Genomic DNA, 27335 nt, shown 5'->3' on the forward strand with positions numbered 1-27335 from the left:
TGCCAGAGAGTAAAATACCATACCTTGTGTAACGCATTATCAAGTTTAAATGAAACAACTTAGATAGAATGCATGTTCCACAAATAAATTTTACGTTGAAAATATTATAAATAAAATTTAATATACGTAAAAAAAGTTTTGTTCCAATTTTTGACGTATTTTGACTTACCATTTCGTATCAGCTTGTGTTTCCTCATTTTTCTTCAACATCTTTTTTAATTTCTTCAGCTAGTTTTTAACAATTTTTAACAACTTTCAAAACACAACCTACAGTCAAGAATTCCAAACAGAAAATGAATCTTATAATGATTTTTGCTTAGTGTTTATTAAACTATTTTGCTACAATGAATACTTTTATAGCTAATAATCTTTGCTACTTTAGACTGTAACTGTTAAACGATATCATTAGCTTTGTTGAAACAACATTGTACGAAAAAAAAGAAAATTAAAAAAGATTTCAACAGTCTTTGTTAGAGTGCGAATTTATTTATTTGTCAGAAAAACGTAAAACATAATGAAATTTGATATTCCTAGATTTGCTACTTCACTCTGCACAGTTAGAACTTTATCAGGATGTTCCAATATATTTTTAGATGTTAAGTAAAAATATTCATAAATGAGTGATGGATTTCAAATTAATATAGATAATGATTTGTAAGATTTGTATCAAGGAAATCGTTTTTTACCTACATTTATTAATATGAGTTAATCTTTTATTTAATTTTACTTTACATAATGTTTGCAAATTACATGTTAAATATTTTTTCCGTAAATACATATTTCTATTTGGTAACTTTATCATTATATCCTAGAGCATGGCATAAAAACAGTTTATTTTGTTAAATTTACTCTTCATTTCTGTAGGTTTTAAAAATGTGTAGTAATGAGAACTATAATTTAAAAAACCAGATTTTCCGATTGACAGTTACTAAAAAACTACCAAATGAATGTTTCAAATAGCACCTATTTTGTGTTTATTACCAGTATTATTTTTTTAAAAAGATAAGCTTTTTGCCATAGACTATGTTAATTTTACCAGATTTTTTTTAATTCTGGTAATATCTACCTACTAAATATATTTTCGAACAAAGATAATGCATTTTGACACTGCTTTTGAATTTAAGCTATACAATTACACTGTTATCAAGCATTTCAGATTTCCAAAAACCTTTATAATATTTGCTTTTCAACTTGTCTCAGTTTCCTTCTGTAATCAAACGCACTTTCATTGCATGAATATTTATTACATTGGACATGGACGGCATTTTATAGAACATCTTGTGTATCCAATTTTTTGGCAAACTCAGAAGTATAATTTTAAGGTTTTGCATATGCTGTAAAACCATTTTGTTCATGACACAGGAGAATTTGTAGCCGATGGATGGTAGCGGATGGTATCAGATCAAAGTTAAACCGCGAAACAGAAAATTTTATACCGCTTAATTTCAATCTTAAGTTCTTCAAATTTAAGAAAAAAATTATGTTATCCTTTAAAGGCAAAATTTTCATCCATCGGAACAAAATGAAAATTTTTGCATTTCTTAGATGGATACAAACATCCATGGAAAATCTTATTAGTCCGTATTCTGTAATTTAATTCCTATTTTGTCAACTCGAGACTGAAAGATTTAAAAAAAAAAAATGGTAGTGAAATGAGATAGTATAATGAAAAATGTGATAAATGTGACTCTTTTGTTTATTACTTGAACAACATAGAATGGGGTTTTAATATTACCTAGTACTATGATTGTAGTACCTTGTACCTTGTTCTATGATTTCGGTTCTAAGCGATATCATCGTAGATATACCATCTAAGAAATTTCGTCTTAGAGATGTCATCTATATTCTAAGACATATCATTGACTCATTTTGTAAGGACAATCTAAAACATGTTAACTGGTTAATGGGCTTTTTATTAAATCGCCACCTGAAACAAATACAAATGATGACATAGCTTCGGCTATGTCATCAGTTAAAGCTAAATGAGCACGTTTTTATTAGGTCGCTTGCATGTTAAGTAAATTAAAACAAATGTAAGCATTAATGGAAACATTAGTTTAAAGTACCAACTCAGAATAATATGGTGAAAGAGTATATGGTGAATACTTTAGAAAGACGGTTCCTCGGTGTAAGTACAAAACTGATGAATCAGATTTTTTTAAGAAAAATGGCTTTTAAATAATTGGTGAATTGTGAAAATAAAATAAAAAATTTAGTTTTAAAAACAATAAATTGGAACAAAAGTTCAACCAAGGTTAGAAAATAGTAGAACAGCACTTGAAATATAATGCTTGTTAAGGGATCATAAAATCAGTAGCTACTGGTACTTATGAAAATAATCCTTTGAGAAACATAAGTTAAGCCTGAATTGTCGGCAATTTTATCAATTTTCTACATATTATGTTTGTATTAAAAATAATTATAGCCATTGTGCCATCACTATTCTCGACTTTTCAATCGGGTAATCACATATTAAATTGAAAATGCTATATTTGAAATGGAGCATTTTAAATATGATAATTTTCTTATTCAGAAAATATAATTATAATTATCTAAATATATAATTGTTCTAAATAAACGTGTGATTATATTTTATGACCCTCAAAATATGGGTTTACTTAATATGGGTCCTTAAAATATGACTCTTAGTATAAAGTTAGTAAAAGCGATCTAGGTTTCAAGCACATTGCTTTTTTTGTATTTCAATTTGGCTGGAAAACTATCAGTATGATTTGAGAAATGTTTGCTTGCAACTGTAACCCGTTTTTCTCAAAAATAATCTGTTACAAAAATAATTTTAAGTAAGCAATACTTACTTTTTGTTATTTCATTTTAATTTGTTATTTCATTTTAATTTTGTTATTTCAATTTAATTTTAGAGCAATACTTTTGCTTTGCGTTAAATTTTACCAGTTCTTATACTGTGTAGAAAATTTTATCAAAGTCCAAAGAAAAAAAGACAGGTAGTAGTATTATAAGTGCAGAATTAAAATTTCTTGGCACATGCCATAAAAATTATTTATTTAGTTAAATTTATTCTTCAGTTCTGTAGGTTTTAAAAATATGTGGTAATGAGAACTTCAATTTTGAAAACCAGAATTTCCAGTTACCGTTACTAAAAAAATATCAAATGAATGGTTTAAAACCCATGTTTGGTTTTTATTATAATAATTACGTTTTTTTTAAAAAAAAAATAGATAAGTAATTACCATGGACTACCGAAAATTTACCAGAATATTTTTCTCCCTGTAGTTTTTACCTGCTAAATATTTTTCCGAATAAAAAAAAAATTTTTTTTTTTGACGCTACTTTTGAGTTAAAACTCTAAAATTACACTGATATCAAAAATTTAAGATTTCCGAAAGCCTTTAAAATATTTGCCTTTCAACTTATTTTAATCTGAAGTTCCTGAAGTTAAACACAACAAGTATACAAAAATTTCATTCATTTGAAAGGAAAAGTTTTATATTTCTTAGATGGCTACAAATATCAAAAGAAATTCTGATTAGATTGTATTGTTCTATTTCATTCCCATTTTGACGATTCGAAACAGAAAGATTTTTGAAATTTTTTTAAAATAAAATGAGACAGTTTAATGAAAAATGTGATGATGTGATTTTTTTTATTGCTTGAAGAACACAAAATGTGGTTTTTATAAGAAACAGTCGTTCAATAATTTCGGCCAACGTCAGTTCTCAGATATCAATTGATAAGAGATATCATTGTTTATTTTCTGCTAGTATTGAATCATTTTGTAAGGATAGTCTAAATTCAAACATGAGGGCCGGGATATACTGGTTGGTAAGGCCCTGGGCCAATGTCCAAGAGTTCGTGGGTTCGATCCCAGACCTGCAGAAGACTCCTCGTGTAGTAAATGGTGAATGATGCACATTAAATCTGTTGAGGCGCAAAGTCCTCCATGTTCCCATAACAAATCAATACCTCTGGGGGTACAAATCCAGGAGTTTCCTTGTCTTCTGGATTGGTTCAAAATTACAAGGCTACGGAGTTGAACATTAGTAGTCGTAAACCCAAAATTGGATCAGCTGTTCGACGACGGTCATAAAATATAAAAAATAAAAATTGAAACATGTTAACTGGTGAATGGGCTTTTGTTAAATCTTTATCTGAAACAATCCAAGTGGTTACATAGCTTTGGAAGTTGCAGCCGAATGTAAATATTAGCACGTTTTGATTAGGTCGATAACAGATTAAGTAAATTAAAGTAAATATAAGCATTAATGGAAAGTATCAACGCAAAATAAAGTGGTAAAAAAGTATATGTGTGTTGTATAACGATGATTCTGGTTCTAAATACAAAACTGGTGAATTAGATTTTTTTTTTTTTGAAAAATGGCTCTGGAATAACTGGTAAAATGAGAAAAGAAAAAAGTTTAAATTTTAGAAGCAAAAGAAAAAAAAGATATCAAAGAAATGTTCAACCTAGGTCAGAAAACAGTAAAAAGGCAATTGAAAAATGATGTATGTTAGGGATCATAAAATCAGTAGCTACTGCAACTGCTGGCACTAATTCAGACTGGTACTAATGAAAATAATCCTTTGAGAAACATTAGTGAAGTCTAAATGGTCGACAATTTTATCAATTTTCTAATAGAGCTAAATAGCTACGGCAATTGCTGGCACTAATTCAGACTGGTACTAATGAAAATAATCCTTTTCAAAACATTAGTGAAGTCTAAATGGTCGACAATTTTATCAGTTTTCTAATAGAGCTAAATAGCTACGGCAATTGCTGGCACTAATGCAGACTGGTACTAATGAAGATAATCCTTTTCAAAACATTAGTGAAACCTAAATTGTCAACAATTATATCAATCTTTCACAGATTATGTTTGTCTCAAAAAAATTAATTCCGACCATCGACCAGTCACAATTTTCGGCGTTGCAATCGGGAAATCACATATTAAATTGCAAATGTTGCGTTTGAAGCTGTACGGTTTAAATACGCTAATTTACTAATTCGGGAAATATAATTATAATTGTCTCTACATATATAATTGTTCTAAATAGACAGACAATTTTATATTTTGACACTCAAAATATGGGTTCACTGTCATCCTTAAAATAAGAATTTAATAAAAACATTTTAAAGCAATGCTTTTGCATGCCATTAAATTTTCACCAGTTCTTTATTGAGAATTTCATCAAAAAAAATGTAGGATTATAATCGCAGATAAATAAAATTTCATCAACTTAAGCAGAAATAGCTTTCTATAATTTATAGTGACACTTATTAACGAAAACCATAACATGTTTGTAAATTGAATTTTAATGCTGGCAAGTTAAACAAAAAGGAAAAAAAAATCACTATATTTCTAGGTTGATTTTTACTTAACACGTTTATTTTATTTTTATAGTTTAACATATATTAATTATAATTATTGCATTCTATTATATTTTAGAAACCACCAAACAAACGCGTAAGTAGTTTAATTTTAAAATTAGTTACAAGAATTGCAAAGAAAGAATATCATTTATTTTTGAATATCATTAAACCGTTAGCTGACTTTATTTTGTTTTTCGTTTATATTTAATGAAATAAATATTTAATGAAACTTTTAAACTTACATTTTTCAGTCACCTTTCGTATGTTAATCTTCTGTCAACGGCTTCTTTTACTTCATCAGTTAGTCTTTAACAACTTTCACTCAACTTTAAAAAGCAACCTTCACACACGAAATTCAAACGCCAAATGAACTCAACAATGATTTCAACTTTTTTTAAAAATTATTTTGTAACAATGAATATTTTTATAGCTAATAATGTTTGTTACTTTGAATGTAATTGTTAAACTACATCTTTTAGCTTTGTTGCAACAATAGTGTACACAAAAAAAAAAAAAATTTAAAACCAACTCAGTAGCCATTGTTAGAAAAGAGTGAATTTATTTAATTTTTAGAAAACACGAAGAGTCATAATTAACATAGATTTGCTATTTAACTAAACACAATTAGTACTTTATCAGTATTTTTCGCAAAATCCACCCAAACAGATATTTTTAAAATCCCTGTAAGAATTTATACAAAAATTGCAAATAAACAGAGCTAATTTTCTATAAAATATGAAATAAGACGATCGTTTTATTTTATCTCCTAAATGTTAATTTGAGTTATTCTTTGTTTTGCTTTAGGTATGATTTTTAAAATATTTATTTATACTAAAATATATATGATATTTTAAAAACTCCTTCTCTCCTCTGTAGCAAAAAAATCGGCAAACGGGTCAATGGTTAGCTAAAGGAAAACAAGGCCAGAGGGAACATGTACTTTTTTTTTATAATCGTCGCTGAACAACCGACGCAATTTTTGAGTTTACGACTACTAATGTTCAACTACGTAGCCTTGTAATTTTGAACCCAATCCAGAAGACAAGGGAACTCCTGAATCAAGTATTGGGAGAAAGTTTGCGTTCGTGGAGGAGTTTTTGATGGAACTAACAAGCATTTGCGTTACATGGAGAAGAAGACCATAAGAACCTCCCACGGTTAGCCTGACGACAAAGGGACTCTAACCCATGATACGTCTACCACTGAGTATATTTCACTTTAGCACTGTGGTCGGTGCACGCCGGACGCGGAATTCGTATTGACACGCCATCGCTGAGATTCGAACCCGGTCAACCTAATTGGAAGGTGAAAGCTCCATTCCCTGAGCCATCGCGCCTCAGGGAACATGTACTATCAAAATTGGAAGAATCAAAATATTTTAACTAGTTTCTAGTTAAAAAAAATTTCTTAATTAAAGAAAATAAATACAGTCACTGCAACTTTCGAGTTTAGAGTTCTGAAATTAAAGGGATGTTAAAACATTGAAATTTTCCAAATGTTTCATGTTTATAATATTTGCCTTTTTAAGCCTCAGTTTCTTCCGGCAATCAAACATGTTTGCATTGCATACATAGTACTTGATTAAGCATTTTAGGGAACTTTTGAATATTTTATTTATCCGCTAATGAAGAAGTATAAATTTAAAGTTTAATTCCACTTACATCTGTCGTGAAGCTATTTTACTCATATCAACAGACATTTTTTTCACATCATTATCATTTTTGTTTTTGTGGAGCGCATTTTTCTGAATAAATTTTATCAGTCTTACGTCTCAAGAAAGCGGGCCAGGTGGCCGAGCGGTTAGTGCGCCTGACTGCGAAGTCAATGGCTGCGGGTTCGAATCCCGCTCTGGGCATGGATGTTTTTCTCTCTATGTGTTGTCCTCTGTTGTGTGTGATGTGTGAATGTGGCCCACCCTATAAACGGGTTTGTGGCAGTGTGGCGTGGGTAATGTTGCTCGCCTCCGTGACTTTGGTTCACAGGTGCCCTCTGGGGGATAACGTGAAATGAGTAACAACTCCGGCATCTTCTAAGGCGAAGAATANGCCCGGTTAATCTGATTATCTAGCGCTATATCCCTTGAGCCATCGAGGCTCAGAGAAGATGTACTATCAAAATTGGAAGAACCAAAATATTTTAACTAGTTTCTAGGTACCAATTTTTTTTTCTTAATTAAAGAAAATAAATACAGTCGCTGCAACTTCCGAGTTTAGAGTTCAAAAATTAACGGGATGTTAAAACATTTAAAATTTCCAAATGTCTCATGTTTATAATATTTGTCTTTAAGCCTCAGTTTCTTCCGGCAATCCAACATGTTTGCATTGCATATATAGTACTTGATTAAGTATTTTATGGAACTTTTGAATATATTATTTATACGCTGATGATGAATTATAAATTTAAAGTTTTATTCCACTTACATCTGTCGTTAAGCTATTTTCCTCATAACACAGGATGTTTTTTTCACATCATTATCAGTCTTGATTTTTGTGGAACGCATTTTTCTGAATGATTTTTATCAGTTTTACATCTCAGGGAAACCACAATAATAATCCAAATTAACCGTAACAGATGATTAAGACCAGATATACAGTTTCAGTCACGAAATCATAACAGAACCATAATAACCATCATAAATCGTAACAAATAATTAATACAGTACATTATCGGCCAAATAGAAACCAAAAATTTTAAACAATTTGTAATTATCATTAACTTCCTAAATTTCAGCAAAACAATTCCGCAACGCTTGAAATTCTCCACTTGAGTAAAAGAAGAAAATAATTTTTAGATGGTTTCAAATAACTAAAGAAATTTGTTCCTGTTCATGTATTTTATACTTATTGTGACGACTCGAGACTGAAAGATTAAAATAAAATGGAAATGAAATTAAATACTGCAATGAAAAAAGTGATGATGAAATAGTAATAATGGTTTGGTATTAAGACAGGACTGTTCATCAGGGATTTTAAAGCGCTAAATTTGAAAAGACAAACTGAGATGTATAAAACAGGAACGAGTCTTGCACCAAATACTGAAACAGTTAAGGTTTTATATACAGTTATTATTTTTGATATTTACGAGTTAACTTAATTCTAAAAAAAACGGGTATTGATTTGCTTTGTAAGGATAAACTAACTTCAAACATTTTAACTGGTGAATGACCTTTGTTAAATCGCAATCCAAGTTCAAATGGTTATCTCTTTTAGGAAGTTCAAACCGAATGTAAATATGGACAGGGTTTTGACTATATCGATTAAGAAAAAAGTGATGATGATTAGAAAACAAAATTAAGAAAACAAAACTGATTAAGAAAACAAAAATTCAAAATAAATGACGCGTGACGATCACAAAAAAATGTTTTCTAGGTTAAAATACAAAACTGAAAGCAATGTTATGCGGATTAGTTTCATCAAAAAGTCCTCCACGAAGGCAAATTTCTCCCAATACTTGATCTAGGAGTTCCCTTGTCTTCTGGACTGGGTTCGAAATTACAAGGCTACGGAGTTGAGCAATGGCAATTGTAAATCCAAAATTGGTTTGGATGTTCAAATACGGTTACAAGACAAAATAAAGAAATCTTGAAGAATAAAACAACTTCAATCTTTGCCTAAAAATGTTAGACATTCGATAGAAATATTTATAAAGTATATAATAATACTCCTATTTCAATCTTTACCATTTCGATTTTCTAATTTTCAATCTTAGTATATAATAACTCTTCTATTTCAATCTTCGCCTAAAATTGCTAGGAATTCAATAGAAATCTTGGTAAAGTATAACTGATTCTCCTACTACAATCTTTGCCAATCCAATTCTCCTATTTCAGCCTTGGTAAAGTATATAATAATTCTCTTATTTCAATATCATACATAAACTTAAAACAGAAGAACTTAAAATTTTGAGCTACGTGTAAAATCTCCTTAGAATCAGGGAAACATTTTGCTCAGGAATTAAATTGTCATTATGACGAATGCATTTTAAAACTAAAAGAATAACCTTTGGCGATTTTAAAAATTTTAAGAACAACTAGTGAGTGAAACGTATAGTTAGGAAAGATATGACAGCCAAAACCATATGAAAAACTTTGCGATTATGGGAAGTTTCCAAATAAGAATTTCATCATTTAACAAAAGGCTCATTTAATAAAGATTTTTAACAAACTTATCGCCAAAATAATGTTTTAAAAATAGCGTAATGAGAGAAAATTTTGAAAGTAGAATGTAGATCTAATTTACGCTCTCAGTGCCCAGAACTAAGTAAGAATATTGAAATTATTGGTTCTTGTCTTGCATTTAAAAACAGACTCCCGGCACCTATTATATTATTTCAACTAAGGAAAATGGTGAAAAAAAAACTCCTATTTTTCAAGATATTGATGCGACTTAATTCATAATAAAGTATGTGAAACCCGAAATGGGTACTGTCTGATAAAATTAATTCCCTTTAGCAATAGACTTTATTTAAACAATCAATTATCAAATTAGTCGTATTGAGAAAATCTCTGAATAAAAATAAAAAATTAATTGAAAAACGAGAAAAGTACGCATTATTAACCTATTGAAAACGAATCAATTGCCAAAACTTTTAAAAAGTACCGATTCTGAACTAAAGTTACAAAAAAGGGAATTACTATAAAATTACTGAATTTAAAATTAATCAATTACTCTAATTCTCGTCATGAAAATTTTGAATCTGAATGTTGACATGTTAGAAAAAATGGGTCAACTGCAATCGCCATTTAAATTTTGATTATGCTTACAAAGTTCTAATTAGAAAAGATTCATGGATTCGACTGGTAATTTCCAAGATAAAAATATCAGAAAATGTAAAATATGAATTAAATGAATTTCAGCGATAAAAGCACCCTTAAAATAAAGATACGAAATTCTGCAGAAAAAGCAAGAAATGGGAACATTATAAAATACATAAGTAAATCTAGAGAAGTACGCAATGAAACTGATAATAAAAAAGATTTTGTCCACAAATTCCTAAATTTAATTAATAATAAAAAAATGAGCTATTAATTTCTAATTTTTGTAGTTACCTAGATAATTGGTAGACTTTAAAGATTTGGTAAAATTTAGTTTCTGAGTTTTCAAACCCTCAGGAATTACTTCAATATTGAAATTTTTGCAAAGCTTAGGTACTCAATAAATGCTACTTAAAAATATAGAATGTAGTCAGATTTAATTTTGTTTTTTAAGAAGTGATTAATCTTAATTATGATTAAGAATGTGGTAAGAATTTGAAATGTTGTAATTTATAAATTTAAACTCAATTGTTTTAACCTTGATGGACTACCATCTTGATTCTTTACTTGGAAGTCGTAATAATAATAACGCTCCAGCAGATATGCTAGTATTTTTCAGTGCTTATTAGTAATAAGGACCGTATATATTGGCGGTTGCTTTTTCAATTGTCGCCAACAAGAGCATTGTTGTTTACAATGGATAAGTGCCAAGATTTAGTACAGAAATCAAATATATATATTTAATTATTGTCGGAAATGCAACCTCCAAAAACAGAACTTTCCTAACGCATGCGCGTTAGGAGTTGTTGTCATCACACACAAAAAAGGCAGCATGTCAGTTGTCATCTAGTGGCATATCTTTTCTCTGTAATTTACTTGTGTTAATAAATAAATATCTATGTTTTTCCAGTTCGTTTATTTTGTTAAGAAATCTTTTACAGACCCTGGCGTCGAAAGAACTTAAGAAAGGGGTAAGTACCCTTTACATATCATTTCAAATTCTATTGTTTACATCGAAAAGCAAAAATTATCATTATCAAAATTATCGATATTTAGCAATAAATCGCAAAGTTTTACCTTTTAAATAGCGTATATTATTTTTATACTGGTCATGACTTTCGTTAAATAAACTCAATCAACACTCAAAGCAATATTATATTTAATAATTATCATTATGTTTATGTGCAGAATTATCGATGTTGATCAAAATGTTTCACTTTTTATATGAATAATTATCAGGAAATATAGCTTTTTCCCTAAATTTATTTGTCGGTTATCAGTGACTTCCTGACCAGAATCTGGAATTGTTTTTTCATGGTTCTCTATAACCGATAATTATCTATATTTCTCAGGTAGTCGCATGTTTACCTTAAAGACATTTAATATATTGATTGGTGGACAACTTGGTGCATGCAAAATGGATTATTAGATTAAAAGTTATATCGGGTGAATTTTTTTTCTTTGGATGTCTGGATTTTAAATTATTTTTACTTACAGTTTTTAATCAGCTTTAACATACTTCATATTCGCTACAGCTGCAGTACCTTCACCATTTAAGTTGCAAAATTTTCAGTTTTTGGTATTCAAATACAACCGACAACCACAAAAGCTGAACATCAAATGAATTTTAAAACGGATTTTAGTTATTGTTGAAATAAAATATCAGTTATTGTTAAAATGAATTTTAGTTATTGTTGAAATGGGTTTAAACAATGCACACTATTACGAAAACATGATTTGTAATTTATTAATTCAATCAATTGTTTTACTATTCTATTGTTTTGGTGAAACAATGATATACACAAAACTAACCTTTATTGATTAGAAATGGAATATACAAGGTGTCCCATTTTCCCTGCTCTTAACATACATTTTTAAAATCCTATTTTATATCGTTTTTATAATGATATCCTTATGAGCAATTAAACCATTTACGAATGTCATAGTTGCATCTTTAAATGCATAAATAAGTAGTTCCACTAATTTTTGCGAAAATATAACAATTCCATTTAAAATTCCTTTATGTTTTATTAACTTTTAAAAGTTTAAAACTTTAAGACTGTCTGCTAATGACAAAACATATTCAGTTTTGTTCGTAACAGTTAGTTTGTACTTTTTTAACTAATAAAAATTACGTAAATGACACCAAAATTGATTTTATCAAAAATTAGATTCTTTTAAAGCTAAATTTGGTGCTTTTAAAGTCAGCTAATACGACATTCGTAAACGATGAAATAGCCTTTACATATTTTTAGAAACGAAAACTGACACATACTAAGGGTCAAGCTCAAGTGGCCGAAGGGAAAATGCCCTCACCTCCCGATGAGGTGACCCAGGTTTGAATTGCAGGGTGATTGGTAGATACGAAATCTGCATCCGGCTTGCACCGACTACAGCTGACTTAAAATATCCTCAGTGGTAGCGGATCATGGGTTAGAGTCCCCTTGCCGTCAGGCTAACCGTGGGAGGTTTTCGTGGTTTTCCTCCCCATGTGACGCAAATGCGGGATAATTCCATCAAAAAGACCACCACGAAGGCAAATTTCTCCCATTACTTGATCCAGGAGTTCCTTTGTCTTTTGGATTGGGTACAAAATTACAAGGTTACGGCGTTGAACTTTAGTAGTCGTAAACCCAAAAATTAGGTCGGCTGTTCAACGATGGTTATAAAATAAAATAAAATATTTTGAAGAATAAAAAAAAATGAGGTAAACAAATGTATGGGACCACAAGGTTTAACTGGAAATAGAATCTAGACAAAATTCGATATTTTAGAGATTAAATTAAATTAAAAAAAAAGAAAGAAAACTATAACTGATGTTTCGGCAATCTGCGCTATCTTCTTCCTATTCTGGAATTTACTTAATATCCGAAATAACAACGTATAAGAAAGAAAATGGATAATATTTTTTTCTTTAGTTAATCGACCAGCAACTTTCGATGCACATATACATTATATTACCTAGTGTAAAATTTTTCAAAATACTAAGTATTGTATGTCTTAAATCCAGGAAAAAACTTCTCTTTATGACTTATAAGACATTAAAAAGTCATAATATAATCAGAATATCAAATATTCAGTCACTGGAAAAGTTCGTGTTTATTCATTGGTAGAAGTTGCCCTTTAACTTGGTTATATTACTACTTATTATTTGAACCCCAAAATCTTAAAACAATACTTTTAAATTCTTCCATTTCTTTCTTAAACATAATTTGCATTTTTACAACAAGTATGTTGACAGTATCAATTATCAAAAAGATACTGATTTTAAACATATTACGAGTTATTTAAAGGCAAGCTGTGCTTAATTGTTCATTCAATGGTCTGCTTATACTATGAAGTATTAGTTTCAATTTTCGAGTTTAAGACTTGCGCATTCGAATTTTAAAGTATTAGTTTTAATTCATTACGAAATTACAAATTGCTGAGATCGTGTGCAAGAAGATTTGTGATTTAATGAATCTTTAGCTTAAGACGAAATTTCTTTTATCATTTAAAACGCCGACTTTTAAAATTTTTTTCAAAAATAACAACTAAGAGTAATTGATTTAAAGAAACTAAATAATCTAAATAAAAACATAAGAAGATTATCTCAAGAAATAAAAAATAATTTCATTTCTCTCAGAAAGCGAACCGTAATCAAACACTAATCGATTACTTCATCACCGGCTTCGCTTCCAAGTCTCAGCCTTGGCGACACATTTGGCGAACTGATAGCCGGAGAATCGTTCCTTCTCGCCGGCTCAAGGGCAACCCTGCTCAATGTGGATTGCTGCTTTCAGCGACCGACCATCCCTACTCTAGTCCTACAGATTTAGAGAGAGGAAAGGAACAGAGCGAGAAAAAACACTCCAGGAAAAAAAAACCGGAGAGCAGTCAACTAAAATAAAAAAACAAAAAGGCAATTTATACACCGCCCCCTAAAAACAGCCTCTCTCTCTCTCCGCATCTTCCCATTCCATCCTAAAAAGATGCTATGAGTGGAAGAGCAGGAGCACATCTTCCCGTCATCCTACTAGTCTGGTGACCTTGTGGAGTAGAAGGAAGGATTGTAAACAATGGAGTAAAAAACAGGAGTCGGAGTGTAACGAACTCGCAAAATAAGTTTTGTTGTGGATTTACTATCTAATGGGATTTTCGGATCCTGAGAAATGGAGGGTTATAGGGGAGACAGCAGCAGCAGTAACGATATTGCATTGCCAGATGTCAGTTCGTCGTCATCGTCCGGGTGGTCATCTCGGACTGTTAAAGGAGAGGATGGTCAGGATGATAGCGTAGGTGGAGGAGCCGTGCCCAGCTCCTCCAGTGATGCGTCGACCCCCCAGTCCAGGGAGAAGTCACCTCCACCCGTAACTCAAGGTGAGTGGGCGTTTGTTTACTAATATTGTGGGTCATTACCCGAATATAAAAGAAACACTCTTTGATGATTGAAGTGTTACTAATTTTAAACTAATGCTATTGTCAAGGTCATAATGATAAATGATTTTTGTGTGTCTTTTTTTTTTTTTTTTTTTNAAAAAAAATTTTTTTTTGGCTAATTTGCTATAGATTTAAAATATTTATTAAAGTATATTAATTGATGTTCGTATTTAATTGAACAATTTTATTCTTGTCATTTTACAACATCTCGACATCTTTCACAACAACATTTTACAACATCGAACTAATGCTTTTTTCAAGTTCATAATGATAAATGATTTTATGTGTCTTTTTAAAGAAAAAAAAAATTTTTTTTTGGCTAATTTGCTATAGATTTAAAATATTTATTAAAGTATATTAATTGATGTTCGTATTTAATTGAACAATTTTATTCTTGTCATTTTACAACATCTCGACATCTTTTACAACAACATTTTACAACATTGAACTAATGCTTTTGTCAAGTTCATAATGATAAATGATTTTATGTGTCTTTTTAAGAAAAAAAAATTTTTTTTTGGCTAATTCGCTATAGATTTAAAATATTTATTAAAGTATATTAATTGATGTTCGTATTTAAGTGAATAATTTTATTCATGTCATTTTACAACATCTCGATATCTTTTAAACAACATTTTACAATATCGAACTAATGCTTTTGTCAAGTTCATAATGGTAAATAATTTTTATCTTTACAACATTTCGACAATCTCGACTGTACATAAGTATGATAAATTTAAAATATATCCTTAGACACTAATTAAAGCAACGTATTTAAGCTAAGATATATTCTCGTCAATTAAGAATGTTCGTTAAAAATTGTTAATTGTTGGTATGTATTTGATTGCAATCTATCTTTTCAATATTAAACAATATTTGAATTTAAATTATCTTAGATATCGTCTGTTAGAACATAAATTTAATATTGAAATATTTTTTGCATAAAAAAATAATAATCACAGAAAGCATCTTGGAATAAGTTTAAAATTGTGTGCTATAAAAAATGCTATTTATTATGCTAATATATTTAATCTGTGAAAAGTAGTGTTTGTAAAAGAATGTCTTAAGAGAGTTCATGAAAAATATCAGTGAATTCGGCTATAAAATAAATTATTTTAATTATCAGTTGTATATTTTTGTTATGATTTTAAATTCTAAATATCTATATTTCCTTTACAAATTTTATCTTTATCTATATTCTACATTTTAATTTAATATCTACAGAAATGTCATAGCAGATTTTGTTAAGAATATCTAAAAGCATTAAGAAATTACTTGCTAAAAAATAAATAAATGAATTTTTAATCATTTGTATAATATGTGATCTTGAATTCTTGATATTTCTATTTCTCTTTTGCATTTTACTTATACTATCACTACTAAATTAATGAATTTTTAGTTATTACTACTAAATAAATGAATTTTTAATAAATATTTACCACATGTTTCTTATAGAAACAACCAATGTAGAATTTTCTTCTGTTTTGAGTTTACGATATCGTAAAATTCTAGTTAGACTTAAAAATATTAGATTATATTTTAAAATAGATTACATATTTTAATAAATATAAAAAATTAAAATAGATTAGATTTTAAAATTTAATCTTTGTGTAGTAGAAATTATGATAAAGGGTTAGTGAGGAATTTATTAAATTTTAAAATATTAAAAATGCAACAATACTAAGCACCTTATTAAAAATAATTTAAATGATTTAATTTTATTGAGTTTCTCATTAAGTAACTTTTACTTGATTAATAAAATCGTAAATTAAATTAATATGATTTTCAAGAGGTCTATAATAAAATTTAGACAGTTCTGGTGGCAGTTGATGTAAGAATTAGATATAGGAGTTGAAAATAGGTGCTAGGAACGGAGAAGAGCGTGTTATTTATAGTTGATGAAGGTTAGAAAACAATCGAATCTCATTTACATTGTTATTTACTGTCCTGAAATAATTAGAGTTTTTTAAGGGTTTAGGAGCAGATATGTCCTCTAAAATGTTTTTGTTAATTGAATATTTTTTAATTTTTTTTGCTAAAATATTTATAGTTGTACAACTGCAAACTTAAGGCAGAAAAAAAAATTTCTATATAAAAATGCACTTATTTTTTATTTAAAAAAATGAAGCATTTTAAAGCATTTGAGTGCAAATTAGGTTTATAATACATAAAACATTTAGTATAATTCGTATATTATGAAAAACTAAAATACTTAATCAGTTTTGTAAAGTTTATAACAATTAAATATTATCTTTTTGAAAATAAATCAATTTATTAAAAATACTATGATGATTGATCAGATCTTTAATACGAATAAGATTTTTAAAATGCTTAAATTAGTAAAAATTGATAATTGTAATTAGTAATTGGGAAAAAATCAGACTAGTAAATAAATTAGCCTTTTAAAAAATGAGATTAAAAACTAAAATCAGATTTGTAAGTGAATAAAATTTTTAAAGTACTTAATATGATTTGTAAGTTATTGAAATTTTTGAAGCACTAATACTGATTTGTAAAAGTTTTTTTTGAGAATTAACAAAATTTTTAAATGACGAATCATAAAATACAATCTAAATAACAGGCATTCTCTCCCATTGTCCATATCGTTAAGAATGAAGATGTACTTTATCAGTTCTACTTTTAATGGTTAAGCTAAATTAAAAATATGTTATTCATGAAATGTTTATCGAAATTGAAATTCGAAGTTCAAAAAATCATTACATAAAAATTAACGAAAAAGACTTCAATCATTTTTTTAAATAAATAAACAAATTCTGGCTTAATGATTAAAAACTTTCCATTGGTAAATTCTAAAAACTAAGTATTTTGTGAAATATAGAACAAATTGACAACTCTACTTACATTTTATATAAGAAGTATGCAAAACTATGATTTTAAATTTCACGAAAAATTTCAGTAAAATGATCAAAAAATGTCTTAACATGCATTATTTTATTTAAAAAATGTTTCTGTATTTTTGAGCAAACGATTTTAAAAAGTTTTTAAAATTGCTTTCTGATTTCAAACTTATTAAGTTTTTTTAAAAAAAATATTATGTAGGAAATAAATTTTTTGATTGAGATGTCTGAAAACCGTTTCTGACTTTTTGAGCAAACGATTTTTTAAAGTTTTTAAAATCGTTTTCTTATTTCAAACTTATTAATTTTTCAAAAAAAAAAAATATATATATTATTTACGAAATAAATTTTTTGATTTTAACTTGAACAAAACTAAGTAAAATTGTAAAAATAAAATTGACTTGTTTGTTATAAAAAATACGACATTCAGGGCATAAAAAGCACCTTTAAATCCTAATTACAGTTCAGTTATCTAAAACGACAACTTTCTTCTTGAGTTCTTTTTTCAATTTTTCATACGAACTCAGTTATTTTCTTTCTTCATCTTTTCCGTTCGTAAATTATAAATATTGATTCGAGAATCCCTTTGCAAACCCTGGTATTGATTAAACCTTTGACACATTTTCCGATTCGCCCGTTATTCTGCATGGTCGTCACGTTTCTATGGGTATCTCGGAATTGTTTCAAGGACGTTGGGCATAACTCTGAGACCCTCTTCTTCCACCCACCCACCGCCCTAAATGGCAATTTAATGGAAAGCACACGCACGGACATCCCCCTTCTCCCCAACTTAGTTGTCATAAATTTTTTGATACATATATGTTTGAAGGCCACATATGCAGTTAGTAATCAACTTCATATATATGTCAGTAATTGCTGAGGTGTGGTTTTCCGTTGTGGTGCCTGTATTGATGAATATCTTTTGGAATTGTTCCTTTTTTTATTTTTGGAAATAAAGATGTCAAATGTTGTGAAAGGTTATGTGTGCGCATTAGGTGACAAAAACTTGACTTTTTCATGATAGTTGAAAAATTAAATTATCTGATTAGTTACATTAATATTGTGTGGCACAATTTGCTAAGAAACGAGTTAAAATAAAATTTAATGTTCAGTTAATAGTCATATAAATAATTAAATAAGGCCACTTCTGACAATTGTTTATTTATTTATTTAGTTTTTACGAGCGTTGAACAGCCTAACAATTTTTGAGTTTCAATGTTCACCTCAATATTGCCTCATAATTTTGAACCCGATTCCAGAAGACGACAGAACTCATCTGTCGAGCATTAAAGCAAACTAGCCTTCTTGGAGACATTTTTGATTAAACTTACCCACATTTTCGTCACTATGAAAAGAAAAAACATGCAAACCTCTCGCGGGTAATCCGATAGCGAGGACATGTAAGCTATGATCTATCTGCCATTGAGGATAGTTTACGTCAGTGCTGTTGTCAGTGCGAAATAAGAGTTAAGCTCGAATCGATTAGCCGTTGCTGGGATTCGAACCTGGGGCACCTCATTAGAAGGCGAGAGCTCTATATCCTGAGACAAAATGGTTCGTTGCCATTGTTTTGTAAAATTATTTTAGTTAACAAATCAAAAGAATACATTGTGCTACTATTTTGTTTTTACATAGCCAAGTTTAATTTGGAAAGAATTTATTCAATAGATTCAAAGAAAGAAGAAACATTTTAATAATTCTCTTACTTAAAACAAAATAATAGGAACAATAATAATAATTACTTAATTAAAAATATGTAAGGCATTTGGCAAAGTATATTTCTGGCTCTTCATCCTGTAAAAATTTGTACAAGTTACTAAAATGAACCATGATTTCGTTTAACCATAGAGTGTAAGTCGTGGTGGCTCAGAGAGTAGAGAGCTCGCTTCCAATGAGGTGACCTGGGTTCGATCAATCGAATTCTGCACCCGGTTCGCACCAACCAAAGTGCTGACGTAAAATATCCTCAGTGGTAGACGGATCATGGGTTAGAGTTCCCTTGTCGTCAGGCTAACCGTGGGAGGTTTTCATGGTTTTTCACTCTGTGTAACGCAAATGTGAGTTAGTTCCATCAAAAAGTTCTCCACGAAGGAAAAACTTCTCCCAATACTTGGTGATCCAGGAGTTCCCTTGTCTTTTGGATTGTGTTCAAAATTGTAAAGATATGGAGTTGAACATAAGTAGTTGCAAACCCGAAATTGGGTCGGCTGTTCAACGACGGTTATAAAATAAAATAACCATAGAGTGTCGAGAAGTTTAAGAGTGAAAATTTAAGAAAGGTTCAACTTATTAAGACAGCAAATTTGACCCATTTTCTTCAACGCGCTCATTAAATTTCTAACATTAATGAAATAATTAAAAATCAATGTAAAATTACTGTAAAATTAATATAAAAGAATATAAATTTGTTATAAGGATGTTTATAAATCTAAATTATAAATTATTTCTTTAAGTACTATTGAAACAAGTTATTTAAATATGTGAGAGTATATGTTAAAAAAGTAAGTACACGCCAAACAATTTATACTTTATAAATTTATACACATTTTTACTTAATAAATTTGCAATTTAAAAACAAATTGAATGATGTAGTTCGTTAGGATGTGAAATCGATTTCATAATTTTTTGAAACTGATTATTTGTAAATACAGGGATGAAAAAGATTCCCAAAGCAGTCAAAAACTCGAAATCGAAGTTAACAGCTCTTCTTGTCCTCTTGTAAACAAAGTTGTTGGAGATTGAAGGCAGCATCAGTTTCAGTGTGGGGGAGATTTGGGGAACATTCTAATCTTCTATCACAGGATGTTCTTTTTCTTTTAAGCTATGTTGTTTCTGTTTTTTTTTTCCACCCCGAGAGGTCATTGAATCCTATGAAAAATATTAAGATATGAAAGAGCCAGTCAAACAATAAATAATATAGTCTCATAACGGAAACTTTTTTCTTGACAACATGCTTTTATAGATATCTTTTGAAACTGTTTAACATTTTATTGGTTATATAATTATTTTTTACTCTTTAAATAAATTATTAATCCAGACATTAGATTTTTCTAAAAAAGGAAAAAATATGACTGGACCAGTTTAGTGACTACTTGACAGAAATATTTCGACATAAAGTTTGTGAAATTGTTGAAAAATATTAAATTGCTTATACGGCATTTTTTCAATTTTCAATAACCAACCTTGTTTTACTAATTTTTTAAGGAATTATTATTTTAATACTGTTTTTAAGAAAAATGTACACTAAAATAAAGCAAAATTAAGATAAACTACATTGAAAATGCGAAAAACTACATTTTTACTGAATCTGATGCTTCCTTTTAACCCAAATGCACACATTAAAAAAACGTAGCAGAACTACTGGATTATTTAACATTCAGAGTATTTTTTTAGCAGAGAAAAAATTAATAAAGGGATCAAAGGCACACACATTTTGGAAATATTTGAAATTTTTGCTATTTGAAAATAATAATAATAAATCTGTTTAAAATAGGTTTTTTTTTTTTTAACCAAGTAGTGATTTTTTGAACCTGTAATAGGAGAACCTGTAATTTGTATCCAACCAAAAATCCATTATTTATTTAATATTTTGGTTATTTTTTATTAAATTATTTATGTAAAATTGCAATGAAATTGAAATAGGAAATTTTAAAATAATAAATATTTTTCTAATAATGATACATTAAATAAATTGCTTAACAATATTCATTTATAAATTATTGCATCAGTATTTCTCATCGAACTTTGAAATTCAAAATAAAATAACCACAAATTCAAGAATAAAAAATACTTTTCTCTTATTATTTTTCTCACAATTTATAACAGTTCTTTTTCAAAAATTATATTTTAGCTTATTTCAACATAACTTAACTTGACTTTCAACTTAAACAGCGAAATCTACTATACTTAACTTAAACAGCAAAAATCGTAATCTTTGTTCCACCAAAAGAAGTTCGATCGTTTAAGGTTCCGTGGCTGAAAAAAATTGAGAACCGTTGTAAATAATACATTAAGCTAGTGTTTCCCAAACTTATGACTTTTGATTTCTAAATTTTGTGACCCTTTCTAAATTTTTCGTCACGCTGTGTACCACTAATAAAAAAATGAATGTGTTTTTTGAAGAAAATGTTTATTTAGAATGGATAATAAAGTTAAAAATCACAACTGGCTGTTGACACCAACTGCAAAAAATAGTCAATAGAAAAATATGTAATCGTAAATTTTCATGGCCAGCTTTGTTTTTTAAGTAAAAATTTTTGAAATTTTCGTTTGTTGCAAGATATTTCGCATAAGAAGTAGCCCAGCTAAACTGTTCCCGTACCCCTGGGGGTAAGCGTACCACACACTTTGGGAAACACTGCATTAAGCAATTAAATTTCATAAGCTATTAAATATATATTTTTTAAATATAATTATTAAGCAATTAAATATTTCGCTTATAAATTTCATCATTACCACTTGTGATTTAAGAAAAGAGGTAAAATAAAAAGCTGTGGTTAAAAAAAAAACAAGAAAGATTAGTTCTTGGAGGTGAACAATCTTCTTTTTGCAATCCTTGAACAAAGACATGCGGGATGAAAATTCTTCTTTGCTGCTGCCATTTTGATTAAACAAAACTTAGTATCAAGTTACCCTCCCTTTTATCAGAGGTTTTTCCTTCTCCGATTACTTCATTATCGGCCAACGACTTCTTTTGCATGAATTTGTTTACTTAAAAAGGGCACTTGATGACTCAAAACTTGTTTGCATTCGATATGATGATGCTGCTGGCTCCTGAATTTCATTAAAACTTTTATTCGGATAGATTTTAAAGTAAATGATTGGGTACCTCCCGATTTTTAGAATGATTTTTACTCGTTTTCATTCTCCACTAGCTTGATTAAAAGTATTATTATTATTTTTTTAAGTTTTAAAGAATATGCAAAGGAAATGTTCGACGATATTACTTATTTTGAATGACCTTGATCTTTTTACCATATTGAAAGTTTTAATATCTGATTTTCGAAATCTTTTGCCAAAGAAAATAAAAAGCCCCATTTTAAGTGCCTTAAAGTGGAATCAAAGCCTTAATTTTATTCCATATTAACTATGGCGTTGAAAAGAATCGTCAGGACTTAAAAAACGGACAAATAGCTTGCATATTTAAAAAATCATTCCTCTTTTTATTAAATCGCCAAGTTGGCAAGATTATTCCATCTAGATGAGAAAAAAAACATTAAAATCATCGAATAATTCTCTATTTTTGCACATTTTCACATATTGCTTTAAGCCGGAATAATTTTTCGACTGAAATGAGACCACAAACACTTCTCATTTTAAACTAACCTGCTGCTTATCTTCGCTCTCCTATTTTGCGCCGTTTTCATAATTTTCCAAAAGAGTGCTATGTATGTTATTAAAGTATTATTAAAAAAATGTTTTACGACAAAAAATATCTATAAAAATTTCCTATAAAAAAAAACACAAAAAATATCTACGGTAGATGGAAAAGTTCAACTTTTCTCATTCCTTTGCTGTAACCCTATGATTTTCTGTTTCATAGATTTGCGCCTGCTGGAATATTTATATTTCCAGTAATGCTGGAATATGAGATTAAAAATGCAGAAGATATGTATTGCAGTGCTATGAAACAGATTTTTGGATATTGCGCTATAAATATGATGAATTTCATGGTGTTTAGCCTGCAAATGTCTTTATTATATAGATATTATCATGTTGAACATATTTTCCTCAACTTAATTCATAGCTTTTTACAAAAAATGACGATAATTTTTTTAGAAACTCTGTACTTCGTTTATTGAAATGCAATAAATCGTATAACCTTTCATGTTATACCTTAGTCTGAACAAAACGAAAATTTATTGCCTTGGAGCAGTGGTCGGAGAAACTAAATTTTTTTTGTATTATACTACATTTAAAACTACTTTATTACAAATGTAGTTAACTACACTACTTTTTTCTAAATGTAGTGAATACTTTAAGGAACCGAACTTTACTGGAAAAATTAATTTACACCTGCATAATTACACTGCTAGAGAAATTAATTTACACCTGTATAATTTACACAGCTAGAGAAATTGATTTACGCCTGTCTAATTTACACTGCTAGAGAAATTAATTTACGCCTGTCTAATTTACACTGCTGGAGAAATTAATTTACAGCTGTATAATTTACACTGCTAGAGAAGTTAATTTACACCTGTCTCATTTACACTGCTAGAGAAATTAATTTGCACATTAAGTTCAAAATGGTTTTGATTTAAAAATTAGATAATATTAAACATGAAGAAATATTTATTCATGTTCACATGAGCCATTTTGTTATTCTAAAACATATTTTTTTTTTCGAATTTGTTCATTTAGTCTTCAACTTTTAAATGCCCTTCTTTGACAACGAGATTTTCATTTAAGACATGCTTGGAAATTATCAAATACTTGCAATTTCGTTAAGTGTTTAATGCTCGATTATTCTTCCTCTAAGAAATTAAATACATCGAAAATGTATTTCCTTCCTTTAAAATAACATCACTGATTTACGAATTTAAATTCGCATGTGTAAGTGTGGCCAAAGTGATAAATTATCTATTATTTGTACTGGCTGATAAATATTAGTTTTACGTGACTCCAATTACACGATTCATATTAACTCAAAGTCACAGGTAGATTTAAAATTGCGTCCTTTGACAAACCCGCTAAGCTTTGTCCCCATCAAATTCGAAAAATTAGTTGTGTTAGAACCCTGTCCATATACTAAACTAACGTTACAACTAACGTAGTTGTCAGGAATCGCTACAAACTACTATTTTTTGTATCACACTACTCACTAGACTATTTTTTTAAAAATAAAAGTAGCACAATACATTACAAACTACGAAAAAAAGTAGCGACTACAGTAATTTTACTACTGTAGTAAGCTACTCTCAACTCGTGCCTTGGAGTTAATCTACCATCATTTTTATTTTATTTTATTTTATTATTATTTTTTACAGATCTTGGTTTGAGCATTGCTTTCACCGGACTGTAAGTTTTATAAATACGTACTACAACTGTAGCATTGTCTTCCTGTCTTTTTGCAACAGGTATAGCAAAAATCTAAATACCTAAATAATATTTTTGGATGGCTCAAATGCAATAAGTCCGTAAGACCGCCAATCTTAATTACATAAGAATACATTGCCTTAGAGTTCATATGCCTTCAGATTTTTTTCTGCAAATCTCGGTTTAAGCATGAGTTTACCTGAGCGTAAGTTTTATGCATTGTTTTTATAAAAACACCGCTTTCATAGCAGCTTTTTACAATAATGAAGATGAAAAAATCTAAAAATATTTTATTGTTGTTGTTGTTCATTTACGTCGCACTAGAGCTGCACAATGGGCTATTGGCGACGGTCTGGGAAACATCCCTGAGGATGATCCGAAGACATGCCATCACAATTTTGATCCTCTGCAGAGGGGATGGCACCCCCGCTTCGGTAGCCCGACGACCTGCACGCGAAGTCGAGCACTTTACGGTAGAACAGTTTAACGAGGATTAATAGCGCACATCCTCGGTCCCTACCCAGGCTGATCCAAGTGGTCACCCACCCGCACACTGACTGCAGCCAGTGATGCTTGACTTCGGTGATCTGCTGGGAACCGTGTCTTAACGATCAGTCCACTGCGGGACTAAAAATATTTGAAAAGCAGCATATGATCAATGCAATGCATTCAAATGCAATAAGTCGTAATATTGTCAATAAGGTATTTGAATTCAGAACTATTCGCGGATTAAGCATGATTTTACCTGGGGGGCAAGTTTTATACGCATCTTAAATAAAACACCACTCAAGAAAGAAAAAAAAGTTTGTAAAAACAATCTGATTTTTCCAACAAATAACACGCAAAAATCAAAGATAAACTTGAAAAACAGCATATAGTCTTTTCAAGTGCAATACAAATACGACGTATTAGTGTCAAAGAAGTATTTGAAATCTAAAACCAAATAAAAATACATTGCCTTGAAATTTATATGCCTTCAGGTTTTTTCTGCGAATCTCGGTTTAAGCATAATTTTACCTGAACGTAAGTTTTATACATGGTTCTAATAAAACACCGCTTTTATAGCAGATTTTTACAACAAATAACGCGCAAAAAAAAATTATTTTTTTAAAAAAGTGAAAAGCAGCATATGGTCTATTGGAATGCAATAAGACTTAATATTGTCAATGAAGTATTTGAAATCTAAAACCAAATAAAAATACATTGCCTTGAAGTTTATATGGCTTCAGGTTTTTCTTCTTCCAAATCACGGTTGAAGCATGATTTTACCAGAACGTAAGTCTTATACATGGTTCTAATAAAAGGTCGCTTTTATAGCAGATTCTTACAACAAATAACGCGCAGAAATATTTAAAAAAAAACTTGAAAAGCAGCATTTGGTCTATTAAAACGCAATAAGACATAATATTGTCAATGAAGCATTCGAAATCAGAACCAAATGAAAATACATTGCTTGGAGTTTATAAATGCAGTCAGAACTTCTATACAAATCATGCTTTAAATATGATTTTATAAGTTCCTAAGTTTTATTACTAAAAACTAACTCAGTGGCGCGACAGCCCATTAAGAGGGCCAAGGCCGACTGTGCCCATCTCAGTTTTCTTGACCTTGGGCTCTGGGGTGCAGGAGCATATGTTCCGGTCAGGTGGTCAGCCGAACGCGGAGCCCCCAGTGTTAGTTCCCAAGCATGCTTGGTACTCATTTTATCGACCCACTGAAGGGATGAAAGGCTGAGTCGGCCTTGCCCGGCCCAAGGATCGAACCAAGGACCTCTGGCACGGCAGCGCGAAGCGCTACCATTTATTACTAAAAACTATTGTAAAAATCTCAAAATTAGCATTTGGTTTATCTATAGCGATAAGTCAAGTATTTGAAATTTGAACCAAACGTGATGAAAACATATTGCCTTGTTGTTTAATCTGCATTCAGAACTTTTCTACAAATGACGGTGCGTACCTGAGCGTAAATTTTATACATACCTCGAATGCAACACTCCCCCCCAACCTGCGTGTAAATTCTCATTTCTCCACTACTTTGAGAAGCCGCGAGATTTTTCGTTCATTGAATAAAATTTGGCCATTAACCAAAATCTGAGTTCGGGAAGGTCTTGCTTTAGCGCGGGTACATGTTGGTTGCCCGGGTAACGGCGACGACTAAGTCGATAAAATTGTCTTCGCCAGTTCCAAAGCAATACCCAGGCATGGAAAAGATTGGGAGTTGTTTTGTTTGGCGTGGGAAAAAGGGTTGGAGTCGATCCGATCGAGCAGTTTTACTTTTATTTGTTTATTTATTTATTTAATATTTTTTTGGTTTCCAAGGAGATGCTTGGAAAGTGTGCGTGAACAGACAAGATTCTATTTACAGTGCTTTTTATGTTTAAAAAAATATATAACAGGAGCTTAAGGAACGGATATCTTAGTATCATCTGGTTATGTTTGGATTAGGTTTTGCAAACACGGAAGTGGAAAAAGTTATTGCACGAAGCATTTTGTGAATTTTCGGAAGTTGTAATTAGGATAAATATTTCAATGATATAAAAGTAACTTCGTTAAAAAGCGCTTTTAGGAGCGATATGGTTGTTGTTCTGTGATTGGTGAGCTTAAAGGATGAAGTTGTTGAGTAAAAATTTTGTGAATTAGAGAAAATCAGCTTGAGAGCGATTTAAAATAGGAGAGAGCTATTTATTAAAGAAAAATTCTAGTGAGAGTAGTCTTAAAGAATTGATGGAATGAATTAATAATTTATTTTTATAGCTGATTATAATGTTCGGTAATTTGTAGTTTTTAAAAATGCATCAAATGCTAATTTCGGAACCAAAGTGACAAGTTGTCTGTATGCCAGTCTGCTAGTTGCCCATTTTCAGAATTAGACATGTTTTTAAGTGAATTTTAAGTATTTATTGGTACAAAGTTAGGTAAAT

General features: G+C 29.7%; 1 protein-coding gene across 1 annotated transcript in view; it reads left to right on the forward strand.

The window, feature by feature from the left end:
• Positions 1–13722: 13722 nt before the first annotated feature.
• The window catches only part of LOC107436527 (Ecdysone-induced protein 78C), a 164126-nt gene continuing 150513 nt past the window's right edge, over positions 13723–27335 (forward strand). Inside the window, exon 1 of the mRNA XM_016048288.4 lies at positions 13723–14459. Coding sequence (XP_015903774.1) covers positions 14252–14459 — 208 coding nt within the window. The 5' untranslated portion in view covers positions 13723–14251. The remainder of the gene's footprint in view (positions 14460–27335) is intronic.

Source organism: Parasteatoda tepidariorum, chromosome 6 (assembly GCF_043381705.1).
Source record: "Parasteatoda tepidariorum isolate YZ-2023 chromosome 6, CAS_Ptep_4.0, whole genome shotgun sequence".
Lineage (NCBI taxonomy): Eukaryota > Metazoa > Arthropoda > Arachnida > Araneae > Theridiidae > Parasteatoda > Parasteatoda tepidariorum.